Consider the following 26,414-nt stretch of genomic DNA (forward strand, 5'->3'; position numbering starts at 1 on the left):
GGGAACAGCGGTGACCTTGGAAGTCAGCTGTGTGGGTGTTTTGTGAGGAGTAGAGAGGGGAGGAGTTTATTCAGACCAGATAACTTATATAAATAGGGCTCTGTGTTGGACCACGGAAAGCCAACTGACAATGTCAGATAGGCTTCTTTCCTGAGAGCTCCTTTCCTGGGGAACGAGAACCCAGGGTGACAGCAGGTCTTGGCAGACACAGGAATCTGGAGGAATTTACTGGCAAAATTGAAAAGATTTCACAGTGCCAACATTTCAGTTCTGAGAACTCCCCTCTACACAGGGTTCTGGCTTTATGTAAATATGCTTTCACTTCCAAAGACAAAGGTTTCTAAACAGGGGTTGGCAAGGTGGTCTAAGTAATCCAAGGGAAGTCCTTGAATAATATGAGAGCTTCTTAAAACCCAGACCAGAATCCGAGTCTGACGGTTCACAAAATCCTCAGGTGATCTGAGAGATGCCCAAGCTTACCCAGCACCCTAGAAAGGCATTACGACAAAAAGGAACACGCCATCAGCTAGACCCCCAATTACAAGTCAGCATGCCAATGACTTCTTTGATTCTCCCTGACCAGCATTCAGAGGGACTGATTTTAGCTGAGAGTCCTTGATTTGCAGGCGAACACCAGCCCTGCCCTGAAGAGCCTGGGAGCATTATTTTTAATTCTGTGATTCTAAGATGAATCCATTTTTTTCAGAAGATAAAAAAGTGGTCAGGGGAGGCTGCACATCATCTTGGTATGTGGTCTGTTCTGTGATCGTGAAAGAAAACTGACTTCAAACTCCCTAAGGATGAGGCAAAAATAAACTTTCTGCTGACCTCCTGTTCATAGAAACAGCCTATGTCCCTGTTGAAAGTGTCTAACTTCCAAAGGGCTGGGAAAACTACAGCAGGAAAGGCTGAAGAGAGCTCCATTCCAGGCTGTCCCTCTGCACGGCACTAAGAAACCCCGGTCAAGTGTGTCCATGTGAGGCAACCTCAGCAATGAAGATACATCCATCCAGAAGGACCACGGTACTCACGGAAGGTTCGGATGGTGTCACTGGGCTGGCTTCGGGGGCTGGGCCCGTGGGGATTCATAGCCCTCACAGCAAACTGGTAGTTGGTACCCGGATCAAGACCCTTGATAACCATGGAGTCCATCTGGATCCACTCTTGGATTAAGGTCCAACTCTTGTCGAAATCTGGTCTTTATTGATTAAAAAATGAAGCAAAACAAGAAGCAGTTGTTCAGAAATAGCAGAGGAAAGGGAAGCCTGCTGGCTTTGTAAACTAACAGCATTTGAACTCTGAAAGCCATACTTATAAAAATGAGTTAACATTTCCTATCTAAAAGTCATCTTGATCTTAAATCATGGGTCATCATTAAGTCTCTGCCAATAAAAGCAAGTAGGTCATTTTTCGGGCCAGTTTTAAGCACTGTTTAAAAATCGTTCACTTTTCCTCTCATGGCCTTCACTAGGAAAGGCGAAAAGATCCCCCCATAGCAGTTCATTTTCAAGGACTCTGCCTTCCAGATGTTCCATAAACAAGCCTTCTCTTGATAGTCCCCATTCCCAGAAGTCAGGAGAGCACAGATTCCATCGACTTGCAATCTGTTCACAAAATAAACAAATATAACTTTTACGGGGTGACTAATTTGTAGAAATCGCCATGGGAAAACCGAAGAAGATTCTGTTCATGGCTTTTCTTCCTACTCTTACAAAATGGTACAACTGGGCCAACTTGCTGAATTTTCACATGTCCTTCTAAGAACCCTAAACAGAGTGCAGACTTTCACTCAGAGCTCCCCTCTGGGGGGCAACATCTAGAGAATAAAAGTACAAACTCTGGAGTTGGACAGGGCCGCTCAAGCCCTGCCTCTACTACTTACTAGCTGCTATTTAACTTCTTTAAGTCTCTATGTTCTCATCTGTAAGTTGGAGGTAATGAAAGTACTTACCTAAGAGGGCTGTCCTAAAGATGAAATGAGGTCTATCTCCTCAGCTGAGTGCCTGGAATCCCACTGTCAACACTCAGCGTGTGTTAGCCATTACCTAAGGGACTTACGCCTCCCAGAGCTAGCAGGCATCCCTGCGCCACCTGCTGACCTAGACCTGTGTGCTCCATTGCAGCCGCGCTAGCCCATGAGACTAGTCAGCACCTGACATGTGGCTAGTCTGAACTGAGAGGTGCTGGATTTTAAAGAAGAAGAAAAGAAGAAGAATGTAAACTAGCTCATTGATGACTCATTGAAATGATAGGTTGGATTTAGTGGGATAAAAATAAATGTCATTAAAATTCATCTCACTTGTTCATTACCTTTATTATACCATTATTAGAAAACTTCAACTTTCATATCAGCTGGCATTGCATTTCTACTGGACAGTGCTGCTCTATATGGACTTCCTAGTTTTGGGGAGAAAGGACAGCATTCCAGGCAATGAGAGCTGCAAGATTAAATTTGAGAATGATTGTGCAAGCCTGGGGACAGGATGAGAGGCCTAACTGGAGTGGGGGTTTTGTGTTAGTACTAATAACTGCTACCATTTATCAAGTTCTTATTAAGTACAGTGGTCTCCCCTTATCTATGGCGGGTGTGTTCCAACACCCCCAGTGGATGCCTGAAACCATGGATAGTGCTGAACCCTTTATACTATCTTCTTTTCTATAAATACCTATCTATGAAAAATCTTAACTTGTAAATTTGGCATAGTAAGAAATTAACAACTAACTATAAAATGGAACACTTCTAACAACATACTGTTAATAAAAGTTACGTGAATGTGGTCTCTCTCTTTTTTTCTCTCAAAGTATCTCGTTGTACTGTACTTACCTTTTCACTAAAAGGAAGCACTTCCTGGCTTCTCTTTGGCACGTCCGAATTGCCAGCATCATTACTCTTGTGTTTTGGGGCCATTATTAAGTAAAATAAGGGTTACTGAAACACAAACACTGTGACACTGTGACACTCAATCTGATAATCATGATGGCTACTAAGTGACTAAGGGTGGGTGGTGTTTACAGTGTGGAGATGCTGGACAAGTATGATTCACATCCCAGGTGGGACAGTGCAAAATTTCATCTCGCTGCTCAGAATGGTATACAGTTTAAAAGCCATGGATTGCTTATTTCTGGAATTTTCCATTTAATAATTTTGGGGCCATGGTTGATCACGGGTAATTGCAACCATGGATGGTGAAACCAGGAGTAAGGAGGAACTACTAGACCAAGCATTGTTCTAATACTTTAATTCATTTACTTCTCACAACTACCCTATGCAGTCGATTGTAATATTAAAAATCCCTCCATCCCCTTTTTTACACAGGAAACTAAGGCATTAAATGGCTAATAACTTGCTTGAGGTCACACAGCTGATAAATGGTGAGGCCATATTGGGTTAATGAGGGAAGGTTAGAGTAAGAAGATCCCTGGTACTGGATGAAAATTAGAGGTGATAGTGGTTGGGAGGCTCTTCTCCATCCTTTAGTTGGCTTCCTGACCACCTCTCAGTTGTTTTATTCTTAAACACCTCTGCTCAGATATTTAGAAGAAGGCAGGAAGCAAGAAAGATTGATGTTTGTCCTTTATGAACAACTTATCAGGCAAGGAAATAGAGACTGATTTTGCTGAAAGGAGATGCTTGGATTATACACAGATTTCTAGGCGAGGCAGTGCTTACCTAGTTTCTCATTAGCAGGAATTGTTGAAAGCCAAATGGAGTCTTTACGGTCAGTAAAACATGCTTCGCAGGCTCACCGGGCAGACGAGTAATTTGTGGAGTAATTTGTGGGGTAATTTGTGGAGTAATTTGTGGGGCCCGTATCTCCTAAGAATCCACATGTTTGGAGAAGCAGAGGTCACAGGGCATGCCCAGTGGAAAAAGTAGGACTTGTTTCTCTTTTTTGATATCCTTTTCCTAAAGATGGACTTCTCGTGTAAACTAACTTTGTCATCAAAGAAGAAAACTCAGTGAGTAGAAGGAAACACATTTACAAACTCAAATTAGACTAAAATCACTTCACAGAGGAAAGCCATAGGGAGTATCTTAAAAGTAAAGTCAGAAAAGATGTGATCTATAGATAAAACTCTCCTGTTATTCTTTGCTAAACTTCCTTGTGGCATTTATAGAGGAAATGGCCTTGTAACTGCTCTTGGATGCCATTGTTTACCCAGGGTTACTGGCAAATATCTGCGACAATCTTCATGCAAAAATTACTGCCCCTTCCTACCTCCAAAAAGGGTGATGATTTTGTATTTGTTCATTTAATGCAGGGAAGAAAGCTACATTTTCAGCAAAGCAAACAAGAGATTAAAATCATTAACCTTTAATTTCATTATATAGAGCCAGAGAGGAAAGCTCATGCAGACTGAATAGCAGTTCAAAACCTTTAACATTCTGCCTCTGATTTTGTCATGGGTTTTGCATTTAAATATTTTTAGAATCTCTCAAGGTACAAAAGTGCAAAGGTGAGGTTGGGAAAGAGATAACCAGGCAAAAGTATTGTCTTAGATCCTCCTCAAACAATAGCTTTATCTTTTTCGACTAAAGAAAATTATTCGAACTACAAAGTTGCCAGTCAAATCACCATAGTAACACTCGCCTGCAAATTTTCTCAGTAATGAAAAGGCTAGGAAAGAAGCAGATTAAAATGTACAGCCATTCCAGATAAAGATGGGTAACCACCGCAGGGTGGGCACTATAAACACGTTTCCAAATAGTGGGAGAGCTTTGGGTTGGGTATCCTGCATCTCAGGAGATCAGTGGAACACCTTTGCAAGGTGACTGTACAGGTGGGAACATGCAGTGCGTCAGCAGTGGCTACTCAAATCCCAATTGGTTGATCAAGTAATCAACACTCAGTCACTGGTTCATTTGGGTTGGAAAGAAGCACTACTACTGGCAATATAGAATCCAGCCTGGTGGTTGGGAATCTTAAAGATCATTTGGTTCGAGTGCCTGAGGACTTTCAAAAATTACATGCAAGATTTTATGTGTGAACATCATTTCATTTTTCTAAGAAAGGGTCCTTAGCTTCTACCAGATTCTCAAAGCTTTAAGAGTCACTGGTCTAGTTTTGAGTCTCTCATTCCACCCAGGTGGACACTGAAGAAAATAATTTATCCAAAGTCACAGAACCACTGGGTGGTATATTTTTCTGTTTTATTCCCTTTCTTTCCTTTGCCATTTTAACCACCTCTCCCATTACGAACCTCATCCTAAGTGGAAAATCATTTTTCTTGGTACTATCAAACACAGTAGGTAGCTGTCTTAGATTAGTCAATTGGCAAGTGATTAATGATCACCAACTAGGCATCCATCACAGAAGCTATATTCTGGAGGCTCCAAGGAATATACACACAGTTCCATTCCCAGGGAATTTATAATCTAGTTGGGAGACAATACATCTAAAGATCAGTAGGAAGCCAGTGCAAAATAGCAGATTTCAAGAGCTATATTTGAAGGGGTCGATGTGAAGGGACATCCTGGGGAAGGTCTATGAAGACCAGGAAGAACTTAAGTTAGATTTTGAATGTGTTTGGGTTTGGAAAACTGAAAAGGAGTAGAGCATCTTTGGGTGGAAAACAGAGAGGAGCAGTAAGAGCTCAATGGATGATGTGCACAAAGAAGATACTCAATAGCACATGCTTGGATGAACATATGCACATAGTAGGTATCCAATAAAGAGTGCTTGAGCTGATTGAAATAGCTTCAGAATTTGCCCTTAGGAATAACAAGATGCTCTAAACCAGAGGGTGGCAACTTCAGCCATCTGCCAGGTTTTATAAATAAAGATTTACGGGAACACAACCATGCTTGTCTGTTTAAGTATTGTCTATGGCTGCTTTCCTGCTACAATGGCAGAGCTGAGTATTTGAGACAGAGATCAGATAGTGACAAAGCATAAAATATTTACTATCTGACCCTGTGAGAAAAAGTTTTACAACCCTTGGACTGAAACAACAATCTTTCACCTTGTTTGTGTCACTTTGATGTCTGAGAATGAAGGCCAATGAAGCCCCTCTCAGAATATTTTTAAATGAATAAAATAAAATACACAGGATCACAACAGAAACCAATTATACAATTGGTTTCAAAACAGTTGTAAAACAATTGTTTAACAATTGAAAACAATTTAAAAACAAAAAAATACGATACACTAATATATATACTTCTTTATTAACCCATTAAATAATACCTAGCAATCAAAAGTAACGAGAAGCATAACTAATATTTTGAAATATGTGCAACAATTGTAATGGGATAAGAAAACAGCTATGATTCTAATGGTGACAATGTCACAGGAATTGTTAATGCCCCTGTGGTTCGTTGCCTATATTCATATTTGAAGGAAACACTAAATTTCAATTGGTGAAACTGGGGTGCAATTTTTGTCTAACCAAAGTCCTTGAATTCAATCCATGGATGTCTTGAGGATCTACATACTGCAGGAGAAGCACCCTGCCTAGGAGAAGAGACATGATCCCCAAGATTACCCAGGGTGAACACAATAGGGGTGAGAGAAAACCTCAGGCTCAGAAAAGCCTCCAGTTCTCTGTCAATTTTACAGATTGGTTTTCTGCAGGATTTGCTCTACACTAAAATGTATTGCAAGAGAAAATCCAAACCACTAAGAAGTCATAGTTTTTAAAAAATGTATTATTTGACCTTCAGCTTTCAGCCTCCTTTCCTCATTTACAAATCAGTTCAACCCAACCAAATGACAAACAGATGGATAGAATGGAGTAATAAACTCAGCTGGCATTTTGTCCCAGGCGGAGCAACAGAGGAGCACACACTTTCATTTACAGCTTACAAATGGCTCCCAATGCTGTTACACAAGAATTCAATTTATGTCAACTCCCATCAATTTGACCAGGGATTACATCAGGAACACTCATGGTAGGAAGGACGGAAGCTTTAAGGGATCAATTTGTAGAACTGTTGGTCTGACTTCTGCAAAAACATTCAGAATAGCCCTTCCATTTGAGCCTGAATGGATGAACTTGACAGAATTTCTGGGATCAGGCACTAGTCTGGAAGGTGCTTCTGAGAGTTTCAATTTGGAAACTAGAGGTAAGAAAAAAGAACTCTTTGTGAAGCACCACTTGTTAATATGAAATCTCAGCTGACATCTGAGCAAACCCATTCTTGCTTCTTTTTAATTCTGCTGGCGTTAAGGAAGGGTTATACTTAAAAAGCAAAACTTCCTGAACACTTTCTTAACTAATTATACAATTGCATAAAGGACTAATTGTATAAGAACAATTATTTAAATATTTTAAGTTCTATAGTTTTGGGGGCAGGAAAATCAATACAGTGTTAAATATTGCAGCCATTTGCCCAATTATTGATATACATTCTAGTAAAATGCTATGAAAAAAGTTGGCAATGCATTTGCATATTATAAAGAGCTTCAAAACACAAGTTAGCACTCCATGTTAAATAAAATCACAATAGGACTTTCAAGTTAGTCTTACACATTTAGGTATTATTTGAAGCTTTACTACATACTGATGTTCCTTTTGTGACAGGAACACAAAAGTAACAAACAACATTGAGTCGGAGGGAGGGAAGGGAGATGTATGTGCAGACATGTTGGGGTTTTGTCTGTCTTTTACTTCTGCAGTTTATCAGGTAGGATGTTGGTTACTGTTGTGGCCTCTGAGATCAGTGGTAAAGAATTCATTGAATTCCCTGTGGCTAGTATGGCAACACATTTCCATTTTCCACGTGGCTCAGGGTAAGAAAAAGAACCAACATAAACAAAATCATCCCTGAGCCACTCTTCCAAGTGTTGTGCAGACATCTTTTTATCTTCACAACCCTTCGGAGGTAGCCGCTGTTATCATCCCTATTGTACAGCTGAGGGAAAGAAGGCTCAGAGAGACAGAGAGGTTAAGGAGCTTGCACAAGGCTCCAGCTAGTCGTTGGCATTCTCTAGATTCAGTTCCATGACTGCCTGTGTCCAAGTGTTCACCGGCACCTATCTGACATGAGGTATGTTTACTCCCTGCTAGGTGCTGGTATTCCAGAAGGGAGGGAGTCAGATGTTGCCCTCATGAATAAGGAATTAATTGCAAGTGTGGAAAATGTTGCAAGTAATTTCTCTAGATGTACTTAACCTAGTCTGAAGGAGGGGCAGAAGCAGGGAAGGCTTCCTGGAGGAAGTGATAATTAAGCAGGGGTCCTTAAGGATGAATGAGTTAGCTAGGTAAAGAGGTGGAAGAGCTATCTTGGCAGAGAATAGCAAGCATAAAGACTTTGGGCCAAGAAAGAACATGGCTATGTAGAAAAGCAGAAAAGACCTGTCACAAAATCCACAAATAGGAGGAGTTTGCATTGATTAGGTACTTACTACCGTATTTCCGAAAATAAGACCTAGCCGAACAATCAGCTCTAATGCATCTTTTGGAGCAAAAATTAATATAAGACCCGGTATTTGTTATATTATATTATATTATATTATATCCGGAATAAGATTGGGTCTTATATTAATTTTTGCTCCATAAGACGCATTAGAGCTGATTGTCGGGCTAGGTCTTATTTTTGGGAAAACACGGTATGTGCCAGGCACTGTTCTGCACATTTTATGTGCATCAACTCATTTAATCTCACAATAACCCTATGAGGAAAGTAAATTGTTACCCCATTCTTCTGTCTGAGGCACAAAGAAGAGGCATACATACTTCACCTAAGATCAAATGGTTCAAAAGTGGACCAGGAAATCGAGCTCCAGAGCCTGTACATAAATCACCAGTCCATACTGCCTCACCTTTCTCATGAGAATAGAAAATCAGTCACCAGATTTTAGAGGTCAAACCATCCATCCTTATTTTATATGTAAGGAAGCTGAGAATTGAAAATCAAGCCACTTGTCCCCAAGGATCAGAGAGGCCAGCTCAGATCTTGTCTTCTGATTCCACATTTGGACAAACTTAAACCTGAGAGATGAAACCAAGAATCAGGCTGTAAGTCTCAATTCTGAATGAGACACACCTTTAACTTTCGTAGGCTGTGACACTGACGATGAGTCAAATCACGTCATCCCTTATAACTATCCAAGGAAAAGCCATAATCCATTCAGCTTCCATTCTGAATCCAAGACTTGATCTTCATTCATTTCAGTAATAGCCTTTGCAAGGTCACTTCCTGTGAGAAAGCTAATCAAGTTCATTTATTAACTTGTAAGTTAAGGAACAGTTTATGAGGGGATGGAAAGACAGATGACTTTTGACAAAAATGTCAATTGGTGAATAATTTTCAAAACGCACCCAGGTGTGCATGACCTTGAGATTTTCAAGTGAAAGTCAGCTTATAAGCAGCCCTGTGTGAAGATGAATTTTGCAAGTCTTATATTATGGAAGGTATTTGCAAGGGACCAAGGAATTATTTAGGCAGAAAGCCGTGGAAGGGAAACGAGAAGAAGCATTGCTGTTTCTCATTTATTAGTATAAGTGTCTTGGACTGAGATTTAGAAATCAACATTTCTTGACCTGTGTCCCTAAAACATATACAGAAATATCTTTAACGTGCACCCAAAAGAAGCCAGTGGTGGACTTTTTATGGAAAACAGCCATTGAAAGCTTTAATCTACCCTTTTCAGCAATTGACAATGCAAAGCCCTGAAGCAATTTTAACCAATCAGGTCACACTACAAAAAAAGGTATAGATAACTTAAATGAAACTATTGTATACTTTTAACCAACCTGATAGCGTGTGTGGAGCATGGCACCCCACTTGGAACATCAGAGATGAGGAATATTTTTCCAGGCCTTTGGTTTTCATTGCTACCATAGTATATATATATTTTGCTTATGAGAAAGGCACTTACTCTGGGGAAATTCTTACGCAGAAAAAGGAAAGTTTCTCAGATATTTATAGCCAAAATATTTCAAAACATAGGTAGCTATATTTATGCTTGGTTCTTATTTTAATAAACACTAAGCAGTGCTGCCCGCAAAGAAATTTTCAGTATCACTTTAGAAAAGAAATATTCTCTTTCACTACGAATGCATGTGTTTTTTCTTTCTGTTTTAAAAAAAGCAGGCAAAAATTTTGCAAACATTGTAAAATATGTTACAGCCCGTGGGCTTACTTAGAATGTGCCTCTTCAAGTCTTTTCTACACTGATTAAAAATTAAAAATCTACTGTTAGCAAGGAGGATAATGAATAACCCCAGGCCAACTTTGGGGGAAGAGGAAGCAACGATGAGGAACAAAAATTTGCTTGGTCCTAAGCCCATGACTCAAAAGAGCATCATAAATACATAATGTCCGCCGGAAACATCGTTAAAGCCAGCAGATACGTAGTCAGTACCCCCATAACCTGCTCTAGTGTAATTGCTCAGGTGAATTTATTATTAGTCAGTGAAGTATTTTGTTTAGTTTTGTTTTTTAAGACTATTTCCTAACAATGCCTTTGATCTCATTCTCCTGGTTGAAGAAGAACAGTTGATGTATAAGTGTCTACCAAGACAGAGAAAGGATTGGAACCTGATCTTCCAATGACAGACTTAGATAGGAATTTTATATTAAGATGGCTGAAATCTGAGGATAACCTCTGGCCATAAACTGATTTCTACAATTTCCTAGCCTTGGCTTCCCAAAGGCCTGCCTCTTGGATATGACAAGAAACTTTTGGCGCACAGAGACCCGTCACAGGTGTTTCCATACACAGGAGGTATTTGGGCAAAAGAAATTCAATCTTAAACATTCAACAAACCTCTCTGGAAAAAAAACAGAATAACTTAAGACCCCCAAAGTTTTTCATACTAATTGCAACTTCTGATTTAGAGCCCTAGGAAAGCTCTCGAAACACGTATCCTCAGGCACTCACCTGTAAGGGGATAGACTCAGAGATGTTTACAAATGAATGTGGGGATTTATTTTTGCAGCCAAACAGTAAATGCTACAACAAGCTGCGAAACCTTTCTTTCCGGAACAACAGCAAACAGCCGCCTAAAATGAGGCTTCCCATTTCCTCAGCCAGCAGGGCTCTGGGTGGGCTGAGTCCCTGCGTCCACCTCGAAGGTGGATCAGACATGATGAATGTGGGGTTTCATAAAACAAGCACTAAGCTGGATGTCAAGAGACCTTCGTTCTAATTTTAATTCTGTCCCCATCCAGTCATTTTACCATGGCAAAGCATCGTAAGCCACCGAGTCTCAATTTCTTTCTTTGTAAAAGGGAAGTAGTGGTACGGTGGGTAGGAAACAAACACATATTGAATGTCTACTATGTATAAACAGTATGTGAAATCTATGACCAATGACTCTGCGAGGAGGGTCACGCTAACTTGACATTGCAGATGAAGAAATAAAGGTTCTGAAATAATATCACTTGACCAAGGTTACATATTCTGGAAGAAATAATAGAGGCAGAATTCCTAGTACAAAGCTGCAATCAGGGGCTGACTTTCCCCATTCTATCATGTTCCATTTGGAATTCCAAGATGCGCAAGAATTCTAAAATTGAAGCTAGCTTTCCAGGACACTGTGAAGGTATATTAGTAAATACAAAAATATATGCAGCTTTGTTAAAATGGTGTCTAATTTAAATATACATAAGGACTTGGGGCCTGAGCCCCTCAAATGTTAGAGACATTTCTGAATGTTAAAATGCATTTTTCCTGGAGAGGAATTGTAATTATTAAATTTAGGTACAGAAGAGTAATGTATACCTGATGCTTTCGTAAGTTTTTAACGTTTACAAAGCTGTGTCTCAAATGTGGTTTCACTTGATTCTCCCAACCACACACCATAAGATTGGAAGGAGTTATCACTCATGTTTTGCAGATAAGGACATTATAGTCAATGCCTCTGGAGCAGGTGTCACCTCCCCTGGTCCCACTTCTGATTGCAGTAGCAGTTGTGGTATGGAGAGTTTCATATGAGCTCAGACTTGCCTTATATGACCAGCATCCGACCTCAAGAATGTGCTGTGCTCACTTTACTGCTCCTTCTCTCCCAGAACTCCCCACCCTCCTTAATCCACATTCCAGCAGAGCCTAGAAAGATGGGCATTCTACCCCTGGGTGAAACCCTAAATCAACAAAGGAGGACAGAAGCCAGCGGGTAAATAAATGGTTCCTGTCTTTTTAATAGGCAAATTCGAAAGCAATCCTGTGCACTTCAGAGAAATCTCAATGGAATCAATCTCCTATGGTAGCCCCTGTGGCCTATGGGAGTGACTCAGGAACACACCTCATAAGTTCTCCTTCCTTGACTCACTTCCCTCACTTCTCATTCCTGTTTCTAAACAAAATAAACTACTTGCACCCAAGTCCTTGTATCAAGCTCTGCTTCGAGAAGGCCAGACTATAAGAGGCACTGAGACTTCAGGAGGGGAGAAGACTTGCCCAGAGTCACCTCCCCCAGTTCTTCTGGTCCTTCATCCAGTGAATCTCTCTTATCATCTACGTTCAGTTGTGTGCACAGGTTAAGAAACTAATTTCTACCTTTTAACAACACACCACACTTAAAACAAGTTCAAAAAATACATACATTACCACAAAATTAATATTGAATGACAACTAGCTTTTGCTGGGCATTACACAGATGACCTTCTAGGTTACTATTAAAAAAACAAACAAAAACTTTACATTTTTCAAAAATTTGAAGTATTAAATTTTGCTTTGCTGGTGTCAGACAAGAAAATTAGAAAAGTACACTTTCACCACAAGTTGTACAAATGAGAAAGCTGAAGTTTTAGGACTTTTTTTTTTTTTAATGTTTCTCCCTTTTCCGTTAATTGCACCACAGTTTTCACCTCTTGACCTCTCAGTCCATGTACTTGAGGTCAAACTGACCTACCTACCAGTCCTTACTTTCACAGCCAGAAAATTACATGTGCTGACCAATTAGTGTATTCTCCTCCCTGACCACAGTGATTGGCTCAGAAAATGGACAGAGACCCAAGCCTGGCCAATTAGGTTGACTATTGAGACTTTGATGGGTCTACTGAGAAATAGCTCCTCTTTTGCAGTGGGGACTAAGCTAGTAGACAGCAAGTCTTTAGTGCCTGGTAGTCGGTCATCTTGCCACCACACAGGAAGAACTTGACTGAAAATGAAGCCAGTGATGGGGAAAGCATAGCACAGAGATAGGTTAGGTAGACAAATGATGTGACACAGAGCTAGTGTTCCCTGAATTTAGATTTGCCACAGGACTTTACAGTCGCACGCACCAACACATGACTGCCACATCTCCTTTCAAGCTTCTGCCACTTGGAATTCAACAAGTCCGGCCTGGGACAAACTCTGTACGCAAACATTACAGAGACCCAATGCAGCACTTCTCTGAAGAAACAAATAACTCTTTTCCACTACCAAGGAATATGCTAGGAAGTCAAGAAACACAAGCAAAGCTAATCAAATCTTGGCAGAATCCTTTGTCCCAGCTTCAGAGAGCCTCAGGAATGAGGTTCTGAATAAGTCTCTACGAATCCCCAAAGCAGCAAGCCTCAGACAAACCCCATCACCTTTAATGCAGAGAAGTCTAACTCCACAGTGTTTTCATCAGCGAGGCACTTCAATTCAAAATCCAACTGCAACTAGAATTCAGAGGAAGCCTTAGATTGGGAATTCTGTTTGCCCATTTGTTTTTCCTTTTTGCTTAACATTAAATAGCAGCATTGAGAATCATGTTTTTACATTTGTGAGCTCTTAGAAAAGCTTCTGATCATTCTTCTACCCTCTGATAAGCTGAATAACAAGAACTGGAGAGGCAGATGAGAGGGGGAAAAAAAGCCACCAAGAAACTTGCCCTCGGCAATACGGATGCAAAGGAAACAATGAATTGTACTTATTTTTAAAAGGTTTCCCCCACCTCCCTCCCGAAAAGTTACCATCAAATATATCAAATATAATGTTTCAAAGGCAGGGAGACAAGTCTTGAGCTTGAAAGGCAGACAGGTTTGTTGGCACTGGTGCCTCAGGAGTTTTCAGAGCCTAGGACAATCTCTGACTATGGAAGGGAAATGGGGAAGAGGCAAGGTGAGCAGTGACAAGTTTACCAGATGATCCACCACTGAGGAGAAATGGCACAGGTGCTGGCCCAAGGACCAAGTATAAACACAGGCCTCCAAGCCTTTGTCATTTCTTAAATACACATGCTGTGGAGACTACCATGCTCCCTCTAGTCTTCTATCATGATTGGAATACCTGAGGTCAGCATTACCTACATTCACCTACATTCCTACCTACCTACAATACCTACATTCAGCGTTTGGATGTGACACAGAAACTTACCTGATGAATTCCACAGAATAGTACTGAATAGGAGAGCTTCCTTCACTCTCTCCGGGTTTCCAAGATAGGGCCACCTCGGAATCAGAAACCACCGTGACGTGCGGCTGTTGGGGTGCTGCTGGAGGCAGGCAGGAATCTAGGCAGGACAGAAAACAACTGGCTGGCTTACGATCTTTGCTGCTGGAGAGGTTGAATATATTTTAAAAAGTGTACTTCCTACAACCTAAACATCTCTATTCAAAACAGCCTCAAAATCCAAACCAAACAAAAAATAATCAAAACTGGATTTACCATATAGAGTTTGAGTCAATGAGAGCTAGTCTTCCCTTCTTCCCCCAGCCCCCCTGGCTGGAAATCCAACTAAATTATGTTCAGACCATTGGCCCTGGGACACACAACGGTGTGTGTGTACCCTTTAAAACTTTCAGTCACACTCCCACCTCCTAACATCTTTTCATCCCTGTTTGCATGTCAGAATTGATATTTATAATACCTACAAGGAAAATTAAATGCTTAGCCACTTACTCTCAGTGTGTGTGTGGGTGTCTGTGTGTGTGTGTGTGTGTTGTATGTTGTGTGTGTCCTCTGATCATCAGAATATATACCAATGATAGGACATTGAGAAATGCTCTGATGTGTAAAGATGTATGAATCACCCATGATCCTTTCCCCGCAAGGTAACTGCTGTTACTCTTTTCATATCCAGACTTTCATATCTCTTGGCCTTTGTCTATACTATTGCTTCTACCAGAAACATTTTTGCTGCCTTCTCTCCCTAGCAAAAAACCTGTGCAATTTTCAAAATTGGGGCTAAAGATATGTTTCTTCCTGAAACACTCCCTGAGCCTCCAGGTGAAGTGCTCCCTCCTGAGTGCTCCAGGGCCCGTGGTGCAGACCACAGACACACTGGAGCTACCTGCTTACCATTTGCTTCTCCCTACACAACGAGCGCCTTGTAGGCAATGACGCATGACCAATGCACCTCTTTCCCCCAGTGTCCAGCATGGTGCCATCTCAATGCATCTCTGTGGGAATCCTTTTGCCTATAAACCTCTCCTGGCACTCTGCTTCCTCACCTTCATAATCCCCACTCACCCTCGGATCTCCACTTAGTAGTCATCTCCTCAGGACATTCTTATCTCCACTCTATTGTCAGTCTTCCTTGGTACGTTCTTATGGCACTGTTGGTAGTGCATATCACAATCTGTGACTACATGCTAATTAGATAATGTCTCAACCCAACCCACTAAGTTCTGAGAGGGCAGGAGCTATGTTCTGTTCACCAGTAAATTCCAGAGCCTAGTACAGTGCCTGGCACCTAGTAGGTCCTGATTGGTATATACTAAATGAAGGAATGAATAAAAAGCATCCGTCACTTTCCTATTATTCATGAATTGAACCCATTTTACCTTGGGGCAAAGTGGTAACGTGTTGAGGATTGCTGAGCCGCCTTTTGCCCGTCAGGCTGTAAGCTGCTACACTTACTCGATATTCAGTGCCTGGTTTCAAATGTCCGATCACTTGCTCCTGTCAATGACCAAACAGGAAGGGTATCAATGATCAGAAGTGCTTTTAGGGCAAACCAGACAATTTCTATGAGGGTTGCATCTTGAGGCCCCTGTGAAATTGCTTGGAACAAAGACTGTTTTGCTTTCTCTAAGATTGGCCAAGTTTTGAAATTTGATAAGAGGTAAACAACCATGACATATTTCCCAAGACCAGACAATTACTCTTTATTGGGATCTACACAGTGAATGACTAAGGGCAGGGAGCATATGTGGCGTGGATACACTGGACAAAGGGATGATGTATGTCCCACGTGGGACAGAGCAGGATGGCATGCAATTTCATCACACTACTCAGAACGGCGTGCAATTTAAAATGTATAACATGTTTATTTCTGGAATCTTCCATTTAATTTTTTCAGACCTGGTTTGACTGTGGGTAGGTAACAAAACCATGGAAAGTGAAACCTCAGATAGGGAAGACTGCTTGGGTACGCTCATCTACTGTTGCTTAGCCTCTAGCACCACCTTCGAGTGACAGCTCCCAAATCTGCATCTCCAGCACTGACCTGCTTCTTGATGTCCAGACGTGGGTTTGTGACGGCCTCATGACCATCCATATTCAACAACTACCACGCAACTCAGATTCAACATAAGTAAAGCTCAACTCATTGTTCCTCCTCTTCCCACCAAAAACAAAACAAAAAAATGCTTCATCTCTTGTGTTGTCTCTTATTACCCAAACCAGAAATTTTTGACACTGCCTCTTTGTTCCATCCTCTTCCCTAACCACTGTTCGCTTCCCCATACAGTTACCAGTACTCTGCAATATCACTTGAATCTCTTTATGTCATTTCACCCTCAGAGACACTTAAGTCCAAGTTCTCCTAAGGATGACAATGGGCCCTGATTCTCCCCGTCACCAATATTGCCTGCATCGCCCGAGTAGACTTCACCCTGCTAGCTACGTTCCTAAACACCAAAGCTGATGTCACCCCACTTTAAAACCCCTTAGAATAGCATATTTGTGTCCCCCTGTTTATCCTTCCAACATCATCTTGTGCCACCTCCCTTCCTTGCATTCTATATTCCAGTCATACTTAAGAACATGGCAGGGCTCGAATTTATGCCATTCAATTGTTTGCCTCTGGGCCTTTGAACTTGCTGCTCCCTCTATATGAAATGTCCTTCTCCCCACTCTTGCCTGGCTCACTCCTGCTCTTCCTTCATGACTCAGTTCAGCTGAGACATTACCTCATTTCTCTGACCCCCAGCCTCCAGTCTGGTTAGCTATCCCTCCTCTATGCTTCCTGGCGTCCTCGGGGTACCTCAGTCTTAACACCACTCACCTTACATTGTAATTGTCTATTTATTTGTCACCTTCTCACCACCCACTTCAGGGCAGGAAGCAAGTTCTTATTCCACTGGCATCTCAAAGCTTTGTGTAGTATTATCAGATATGTAGCAAATGCCCAAGCAATGCTTTTTGATGAATGAATAAATGAAGTAGTCAATGAACAAAAGAAAGAAATTAAACCAAGATGCCCGGTATAAGCAGATTACCTCACTGAGAACCAGCTCCTACTACTAACCCCTCCATCTTGATTAAGTACCTTTGCCCCAGGTTCCAGAGGCAGTAACTGCAGACACAGGGCTGACTTCCTCTTACCCTTCCCACCCCCAGCCACCTCTATATGCCTTTCAGATGTGCTCCCTTCTTCCACTTCCTCTGAATTCTTACCTGCGCCATTTCTACAGCCACCTGGAGAGTGTCTATCTCCAATCCTCCCCTCACTCTCCCCACCTCCATTCTACCCTACGTGCAGCTTCACAAGGGGTCTTTGCTGAACATATGGACTTGCTTTCACAGGCCCCCTCCTGCTCTAATCCCCTGCATCTGTGCATTCTAGTTCCACCATCTGTCCCCTGGTTTCATGGCAAGTTGGGTGGCTAAGAGACTGGAAGTAGCAGGTGGATACAAGACTCGGTTCTCACTTCTCTCCCAATTGCCCCTGCCAGGTGTTTCCCATAGAAGGAGAAATACATTTTCAAACCTCCTTGATGCTGCCACAGGCTTTTGCTTTTTTCACAGGATCTTTTTTTCCTGTGAATTCATTACGTTGTATGAAAGATGGGTGTAGTGATATGGCTTCATAGATTATTACAGATATGAGCTATGAGCCCGTACCAAACACAGCCACCATTAATTACCATGCATTGTTTCTCTATTCCAGGAACACTTACAGCCTGATTTAATTCTTCCCTCAGTCCTATGAGATAGGTATCACTCTTATTTTCATTTACAGAAAAGAAAGGGGAATCCTTGAAAAATTAATAATTTGCTCAAGGGCATATATTTATTAGGTGGCAAACTGGGCATTTGAAAACTGCTTTGTTTGACTTCAAGGCCCAAGTTTTAATTCAATAATACATGTATGAAAAATAGTAGATATTTGAATCTATAGAACATACTTATCATAAACACTAAAGAACAGATTATTATTTTATCTATAAACATGTAAGTTTATAGATACCAGAAATTTAAAAATTATCACTGAAAATCAAGAGAAATTATACTTGTAGAAGCTCCTTGTGTAGACAATTAAATTCTTTATTAGATATGAAAGATTAGCGCTACCTTTAGCCCAGGTATATTCTGAGAGTTAGTAGGTGACCCTCCCAAAAGCCAACTATTTCGTCTTTTTCTGTATCTTTCCTGGGCTGACAACCTGGTAAGTTGGCATCAGGAGTGAGGTCAAAAGGACTGAGTGGCTGGTGCCAGGAAAAGAAGAGTTGGACTCAATGATTTTACCATCACTTTGTCTTTTGACATCACTTCTCCAAAATGAAATCCCTCATTATAGTGTGACTTGTGATAACCCGTGATTCTTTGGTAAAATTCCATACAATCCACAAATCTGTATATTTCGGTCCTTAAATGTCTTATAACCACTACTTCAACCTTGCACCAAATACATAAAATGCTGAATATACTCTTTTAGAAAAGCCAAGTGTTTTGTTGCCTTATAAAAGTTTAAAAACAAGTCAACATGTTTCTCTCTTGGAATTTATTTCTACACAAGATGGTGAGAAACAGTGAGAGAAATTGCTTTCTTGGAGTAGAAGCCAGAGTGGCCCTTCCCACACCTATTCTTTGCTTTGGCAAAGTTGGGTGCTTTCCTGCAAAATGACCCTGCTTTGTGTTTGTCTACCCTTTCTGAAATGAAAAAAAAAAAATCCCTTCTAAAAGTTGCTTCCTTTGTCTTCTCAACACCACCCATGGACCTCATGCAATCAGAGAATTATATCCATAGAAGAGAAAAGCAAGGCATGTTGGTTCATTGAGCCAAGGAGAAAGCTCAAACAACTTTGAATCAAGTGAGCTATTCCCCAGGACTCCCGCCTCCTTCACAGATCATCAGAAACAACAAACATTCTTCTTATGATTGGTATAATATTTTGCATTTACATACCATTCTGAAATGTATGAAATCTTTTAACTGTCACATTTAATCCTCACAACAGTCCCAAGAGGTCTGTCTTATCATCCCTGTTTTACAGATGATGAAACTAAACCCAGGGAGTTCACATAATTACCCTTGGGGACAAAATGAATCTAGTTTCCTGCATAAAACACACCATAACTTAATATACTTACAACTGCCCAACTCCCACACATAGCATATCAAATTCTCAGGCTAATACCTTGTTTTTCAGATGTCTAACTGCCTTTTCCACATCTATGTTGCTAGCTCTATTCTTTCTATTCACAGTCTGTGACAGGATGACTCATTGTCCCCTCATATCCATTCTCTCCTTTTTTATAAGAGAATCCCCATATTTCAGTTGGGACATGGCTTCTCCAAGACTATGTTTCCCAGTCTCCCTGGCATCTAGGTATGGCCATGTGACTAAATTTTGTCCAACAGAATGTGAGTAAAAATGCTGAGGGCAATTTTTGAGTTATCCCTTAATAAGAAAGAATCCTCATCTATTGACTAGAGTGTGGGTGTGGAAGTGAGCCATTTTGGACCACGGGAAAGAGGGCCATGGGGTGTGTCAGAACAATGAGATGAAAGGGTCTTGGGTTTCTGACACAGGGTAGCCACCAGAAGAGTCCTAAACTGGTTATATGCAAATAGTTACATGAGAAAAACATGAATACATATCTTGTTAGAATCACTGTTATTTTGGGTTTTGGGTTTTTGACCCAATGTACAAAAACCTAGATAGCTGTAAGAGGAGGCCTGGGAAAGATGGGACTATTCTTTACTGAATACCTATTCATTTTGCAATGATGAAACCATGTTGAATGGTTCTGAACTTAAATATCTGACCCTGATTTCAGACCTTGACTCCCTTCCATGCTGCATTTTCTCCTATGGCTGGAAACCTAGGTCATTTGTTTCCAAAACTGAAGCTAGATGTTGTCTTGTTCACTAGGCCAGACATGTAGCTATTATACTGTGAAGGCATCCAGATAACATGAAGGAGAGAAGGAATGAGGTAGGAGAGTCCTGGACTAGGAGCCAGGAGACTCAGGTTCTGGACCAAACTGCTGTGTCACTTAACTTCTCTGGACCAAAGTTTCAACACTGAAATTCTATGACTCTTCTTAAATAACCTTCATTGGTAGCTAGTAACCTTGGATTCAATTTCACAGTTGACTCTACAAGTCAGGGATGAGCTTCGGTTGCCATAGTGGACATTGGGAATATCTAGCATCATGAGATGGAAGGCACCAGAGAATAGAAAAGTGGTATTTTCCATACATTCTTCTTCCAATGGTCCTGTGGGAGGCTGGGCAGGCCAGAGTGGAGGAAGGAATTAGAGGAAATTCCCAGAGGTGACAGAAAGTTAGAGAGTACCTTCCAGGGTTTCACAGGAGGGGCAGCACTGGCTTTGGGACCGGACAAGCCTTTTTAAGATGGGTCTGTCCTGTATATTGCAGGAGAGTCAGCAACCCTAAAGCTTGTTTACTAAAATACCCAAACATATTTCCGTATGTCCTATAGGATACAAAGGAACTTCCAGTTGGAAACCATTATTAGTCAACCCTTCATTTTACAGTCAAAGAGAGGTTTACAGGGGTTCAACCTTGATCTTGCTCAAGGTTACCCTTGATCTGGTAACAGAGATGGGAGTAGATGCAAGTATAATGATTCCTGGTTAAGTTTTCTCTCTCTAACCTTGGATAAGATCCAAATAGAACCACTTTTCTGAATCAACCAGACTAGAGGACTCCAAAACAGGGTGGTGGTACATCTTCCTGGGTGAGCAAGATAATCTACTGAGATGCTAGAAGAAAACATAAGAACTTTCTATTTCTGTTTTATCTCCTCCTTTAAAAATTTGTAGGATTTTATAATGTACACAATATATTAGAGTAGCATTATATATAACTAATACAGACATACACACACACACACACACACACACACACATATATACATACATATATGTACATGTTCAAATATTTTTTAACTGATGGTATGCATGATCAAAAAGTGTGTAGTCCACCAGTTTAAACATCCTGTTCTATTTGTAACTCTAAAAAATTACCAAATTGCCCTGATTTGTTTTACTATTTATTTTTTCAGGATGAAATTTGTAGGTTGTTCTTCTAAGAAAAATACAGGTGTCAAGTGCTAACCAAATCAGACGTCTCTATATAAGCAGATTATCAACGATGCATCAGAATTCCACATAATCAGCCAAGTTATTTTGGTTATTTCATCACTTAAATCAGACTAACCATTTGTCAACCCAATCTTCTCTTTGGCATTTAATCCAGAAAATCAATCAACCGGTTTTAGGTGACCCGGTTCAGTCTTATTGAGAAGGTCTGGAATGGTTAGAGGAAGTAAGGAAAGGAGAAGGAAAGGAAGGTGGGAGAAACCTACCTCTACAGCGGTGTTCATTTGTTTAAATATTTTCTCTCCTTTTCAATCTTTCTCACCTAATTTTGGAACACAGCTTAAATTACTTCAACCTTTAAAAATGTTCCTCTTAAACTTACTCTGCCATGTGGGATGGAGCAGTACATGCCAGAAAGAATGTGGCTTCTTGATAAATTATTAACAATTCACCTGATATGCTGTATAGACCTGCTTACACTAGAACGAAGCACTCTTCACTGGGCCTTAATCAGTAAGAGGGAGATGCAAGAAAATCAGCATTTTGATGAAAAGAGACCCCCTGAATCCTGGATTGGGACGAGTTTAACTTTTCTAAAGCATACTTACAAAAATCACCTGATGATCAGATTGTCCCTAGAAAGGAGAAACAAAAAAAAACAACATGAAAAGGAAAAGAAAACTTGCTGGAGGAAAAGGAACGCTTCTGCTCTGTACAGCCAAGGGCAGCGAACCCACATCTTCACAACGTGAACTCTGTTGACCTCTCATTTAGGTGTGGTTCTGGGGGCTCTGCGACCAGGATCTCATTTAATACCCACAACATCTTTATGCTACAGGATGATATGATAAAAGAAAGAGGTTCCCAAACTTTCTGTTCATGGCACCTCTAGTGTTTCAGTTATATTTTTACAGCACCTTTAATAAAAAAAAAAAAAGTCCAACAGTTCCATTTATTCAGTAGTTATACCCAAACGACATGGTAATAGTAGTTCACACAGATATTGCAGTTTCCTTGGAAAAGTGCAAACACCCCATCGGGCGTCAGCGGCAGAGCCCTGAAGCACCCTGGCACACAGTATGGAACCAGAGATACACTACCTGTGACATATCCAAACCCCTGTTTTGTCGATGAGGGAACTGAGACCTGCACAGGTTACCCAGCTGGTTGGTTGTAATACAGGAATCAGAACGCAAGTCAGAATCCAGAGTCTACTCTGCTGTACCAGACCCCTCCCCTCGCCTCTTCCTGACTCACTAACTTTGTATCTCATCATTATTGTCTCTCTCCATGATGACTACTCTGTATGTACCTCCCCTCACCCCTACCCAAACACAGCACACGGGCAGGTACGTACACACGCATGCTCATTCCCCTAGTTCAAACCATTTCTTACCATTGGAATGCCCTCCCTCTCCTCTGCCTTTCCAGAAACTGCCCTTGCTTCAGTTCTCAGCCTTAAATTTTACCTCTTGACCACGGGTTCCTACACTAACCTCACCCTCTTTAAAACCTCAGTCTGTCTGCTCAGTGGCATGTTATGACACCTGGTCTCCTGCTGCTCTCTAACTGTTTTATTGGTGTGACTGGTTTTCCCAGTGAGACCGAAAGCTGCCCAAGAACAGGGGCTCTGTGATATCCTGCACTGGGTGTGCAGCAGCAACTCTGGAAGTTATCTGAAATCAGCCAAGTCATCAAATGCTATAATTTGATAGTAGACGCTAATGCCGGACTGTAACTAACTAACAGACAGAATATATTTACCATGAAGGCAATGACCATCAGGAACGGTATCTGACATCTATATGATTTCTTTATATTTTGCCAAAGGCTTTTACATACACGATTTGGCACTCACAAAAGTGTAATTGTTATACCCTTCTCATGGGAGAAAAGTGAGATTTAGGCAGGGTAAGTGACTTCAGCCTAAGTTACCCAACGTGGATGTGGAGGAGGGAGGTCTGGAAGGCTGGGGTGCCTGTCTCTCTCCTGGCCCTGTTTTACGTTTGCATTTAAGTAGCCTTCCCACAGATGCCAGTGTCTCTGGTTCATGTGATGGGGTAGAATCTTGATTTCAGAGGCACCGTCCAGACTCCAAGACAACTGAAACCAGCACCGTGCCCTCCCTGACTGGGCTACGTTCCAGGCAGAGCCCTGAGCCACACTCACTGCAGAACAGGTGGCTGGTGGCTGGAGACACTGCTGAAGATACTGACAGCCCTTTCGTGGGGTCCAGGGTCTTGTTAAAAGTTCCAGTGCTACTAAGGGGAGACGCATCTCCAGCTACTGGTTTCCTAGGTGGGTTCAACCCAATTTCCCCCCTACGATACAATGAACCACAAGATTGGGGCTGACAGCTTCTGAGGCAAATGAGGGGTGCTTAAGCAAAAGTCTGAAATTAAAAGCTACTGTCCCTTGGTGAAAGCTGAAAATGTGAATCCCTTCTTTTTGGAGTCATGAGGGCTTTGGTCAAAAATAGCCACAGCAGGGCTCAGAAGCCTGCTCTGGGTTTACAGTGGACTCTGTCACTTGCTAATGCATGATTTGGGGAAAGTCATTTCACTTCTCTGAGTCGCAGCATCCTTGTCAGTAGAATGAGGTCATAGGATAGTTATGAAGATGAAATGGAAAAGCAAATGGAAAGCATGAGAGATAGAGCCTGGCAGGTAACAGATGCTCAGTAAGGGATAGCTACTTATCACGGATGACAAATAGGTTTTCCTGTACTGCGCCGAGCAGGCACGCATTAAATGGGAGTTACAAACATTGCCACCACCATTACAGCAGTATTGTGGGCACTAATGCCAACTCCTCACAGAGCATCCAAAAGGCTGCAGCCTGTAGGACAACTGTAGTAGAATGGGGAAGGAGGGAGAAAGTGAAAGAAAAGATAACAGAACATGCCAAGGCAGAAAAATTCACCCAGAGAGACCTTGACAGGAAACAGAAAAGAAATAGACGAAGAGCCAACAACTGGTGAGTGTAAGGACAGGGTGCCGGCCCAAGAAGAAAAATAAACAACCTGGACCCTTTGAATGTACACTTCAAATTACAGCATTTTCTTTTGCACCGTGTCTCCAGACAGTTGGGAAAATACAAATGTGTCCTATTTACTTATAAAGCTTTATTGGGACTTCAAAAAAAAATAGAGTTAAACGTTATGAAGAAGGGGAGAAACAGCTATATAAAGTAGCGATTTTCTCACGTGATAAATAGGGCGGGTTGAATCTAGGATGGAAACCTTGACATCAGAACTCTTTCTTCAGGTGGCTGCCTTTCTGGAGATATAGATGCTCGTGATCAGATAATGTACAGGAAACACATTTGTAAATGCTCAAGGACTCTACATTAATTATTGTCATTACATATACAGCAGCACACACACCCCAAATTAGAAACCCTTCTGAATATCGCTGAAATGCCAACCACGAGTGTGCTTTGAGGGGCTGCCAGGATGGAGATACTCACAGTGGGCGCGGTGTCCTGGCTGAGAGGCACGCTATGGGACTGCTCCTGCAGGGACTTATCGACGCCAACCTCAGAGTAAAAGACCTGGGAAAGATGCGGACACGAGTGAGAGCAGGGCTGGGACTTCATCCGATCAAGGGCCTGGGGTTCTAAGTCACTCACACCCTCAGTGTTCTTATGTGCCCTGTCACCTCTCATAATCACTAGTTCCATGACAAACATGAGACACAGCTGGCCAGGGTCACAAACTTGGAAGTCTGAAGAGGCCAGGAGGAAGTCGTGTGTCAGTGAGGTGTGATGGCCAGGGCTGGACCCAGCTCCTGCTATTTTTCTCAAAACCATGTCTCTCAGGTAATTTTTCATTTTCCCACTTTTTATAGGACATGAGTCCAGAAACATGTTTCTCTACTTTAAGAAGACAATAGGACAAGGGCATTGATAAATGGTTACTCTCCCTGGGTGAAAGTGTGACAGTAAGGGGTGGTGGGTTTAGGTTGTTATGGGAAGTGGTGGGGGCATACGTCCTGTCTAAGTGGACAGCTCAGCACCAGCTGACTTGGTACCCCAAAGGAATGCGGGCCCAGTGCACCCAGCTTTCCCCACATTGCCAGAGATTTCAGAACTTCAAATATTTATCTGAAATCTCCTGACTTTAAAAAAAAATATAGTCAAAGAAAACATTTTGGTGAACTTCAATCAATCCAATTTTGTAACCTCTGATAGATAGGAATGCGTTCCCTCATCCCTCCTCCCCTTTGCCTGCCTTTACTGTAATTCAGATTTTACATTATTTTGTGCTTATTGACAACATTCTACAGTGACTCCCTATTATTGCCCATGTTTCTGCTTTAGTCTCCAAAGGTGACTGTAGGCAATTGGATAGAGGAGCCATGTCTTCTTAGTTTAGATTTTCCCATCCCCGAACAGAGTAAGGGCTGGGTAGACCCTAATAGACTTTCAGTCATTTTCAAACACCCTTGAAAGGAAAACATTTCCTTTGATTTCATGGAGAGAGAATGGGGCAGTTATTAATATGGGAGGGCTGATACAAAGAGGCCATATCTAGGAGGGGCAAAGATGGGAAGGACATATAGTTATCCTAAAACACACAGTACAGAAATCCCGGTGCCCAGGTACTCACAGTATACCCAATGATGGGGTGCTTAGCATGCCTTGGCGTTTTCCACTGGATACTGAAAGCTGTACAGTTCAATGCGTCCACCATGATATGGAGAGGAGGCCCCACCTTGTCTGTTTTGTTTTTGCCAAAACAAAAGAGATTGTGTTAGAAGCTCCATGAATCCTACCTGGGGCATTCTTATGTGTGTGTTCTCTTTTTCTTTTTCTTTATTGTTGTATTCCTCATATGTATTTACAATTTTAAACCCTGGATTCCCTACGACAGTTCTGATTCTCAGCTATGTCTCACAATTGTCCCCTTGGATTCCTCATCACAGTGGAAGCTAGAGGGGCATCACCACAGGGGCCACACAGGACGTGAGGGCCTAGAGAAGGGCCCAGGCAAGGTCTCACAACATCTAGGGAAGGAGTGAGAGGCCATGAC

At 41.6% G+C, this 26,414-nt stretch overlaps 1 protein-coding gene across 4 annotated transcripts in view; it reads right to left on the reverse strand.

Annotated features, from left to right (window-relative positions):
* Positions 1–26,414, reverse strand: part of EGFLAM (EGF like, fibronectin type III and laminin G domains) — a 152,432-nt gene that overhangs the window by 74,851 nt on the left and 51,167 nt on the right. For 2 of the 4 annotated variants that reach the window (XM_081054621.1, XM_081054620.1), the window contains exons 2-7: positions 25,992–26,101; positions 24,851–24,934; positions 21,991–22,017; positions 15,650–15,767; positions 14,241–14,376; positions 1,032–1,198 (exon numbers count right to left, since the gene is read on the reverse strand). In XM_081054621.1, coding sequence (XP_080910747.1) covers positions 1,032–1,198; positions 14,241–14,376; positions 15,650–15,767; positions 21,991–22,017; positions 24,851–24,934; positions 25,992–26,101 — 642 coding nt within the window. The remainder of the gene's footprint in view (positions 1–1,031; positions 1,199–14,240; positions 14,377–15,649; positions 15,768–21,990; positions 22,018–24,850; positions 24,935–25,991; positions 26,102–26,414) is intronic. The other 2 variants (XM_081054623.1, XM_081054622.1) reach the window with 1 other exon arrangement.

Source organism: Rhinolophus hipposideros, assembly GCF_964194185.1.
Source record: "Rhinolophus hipposideros genome assembly, chromosome: 7".
NCBI classification, from domain to species: domain Eukaryota; kingdom Metazoa; phylum Chordata; class Mammalia; order Chiroptera; family Rhinolophidae; genus Rhinolophus; species Rhinolophus hipposideros.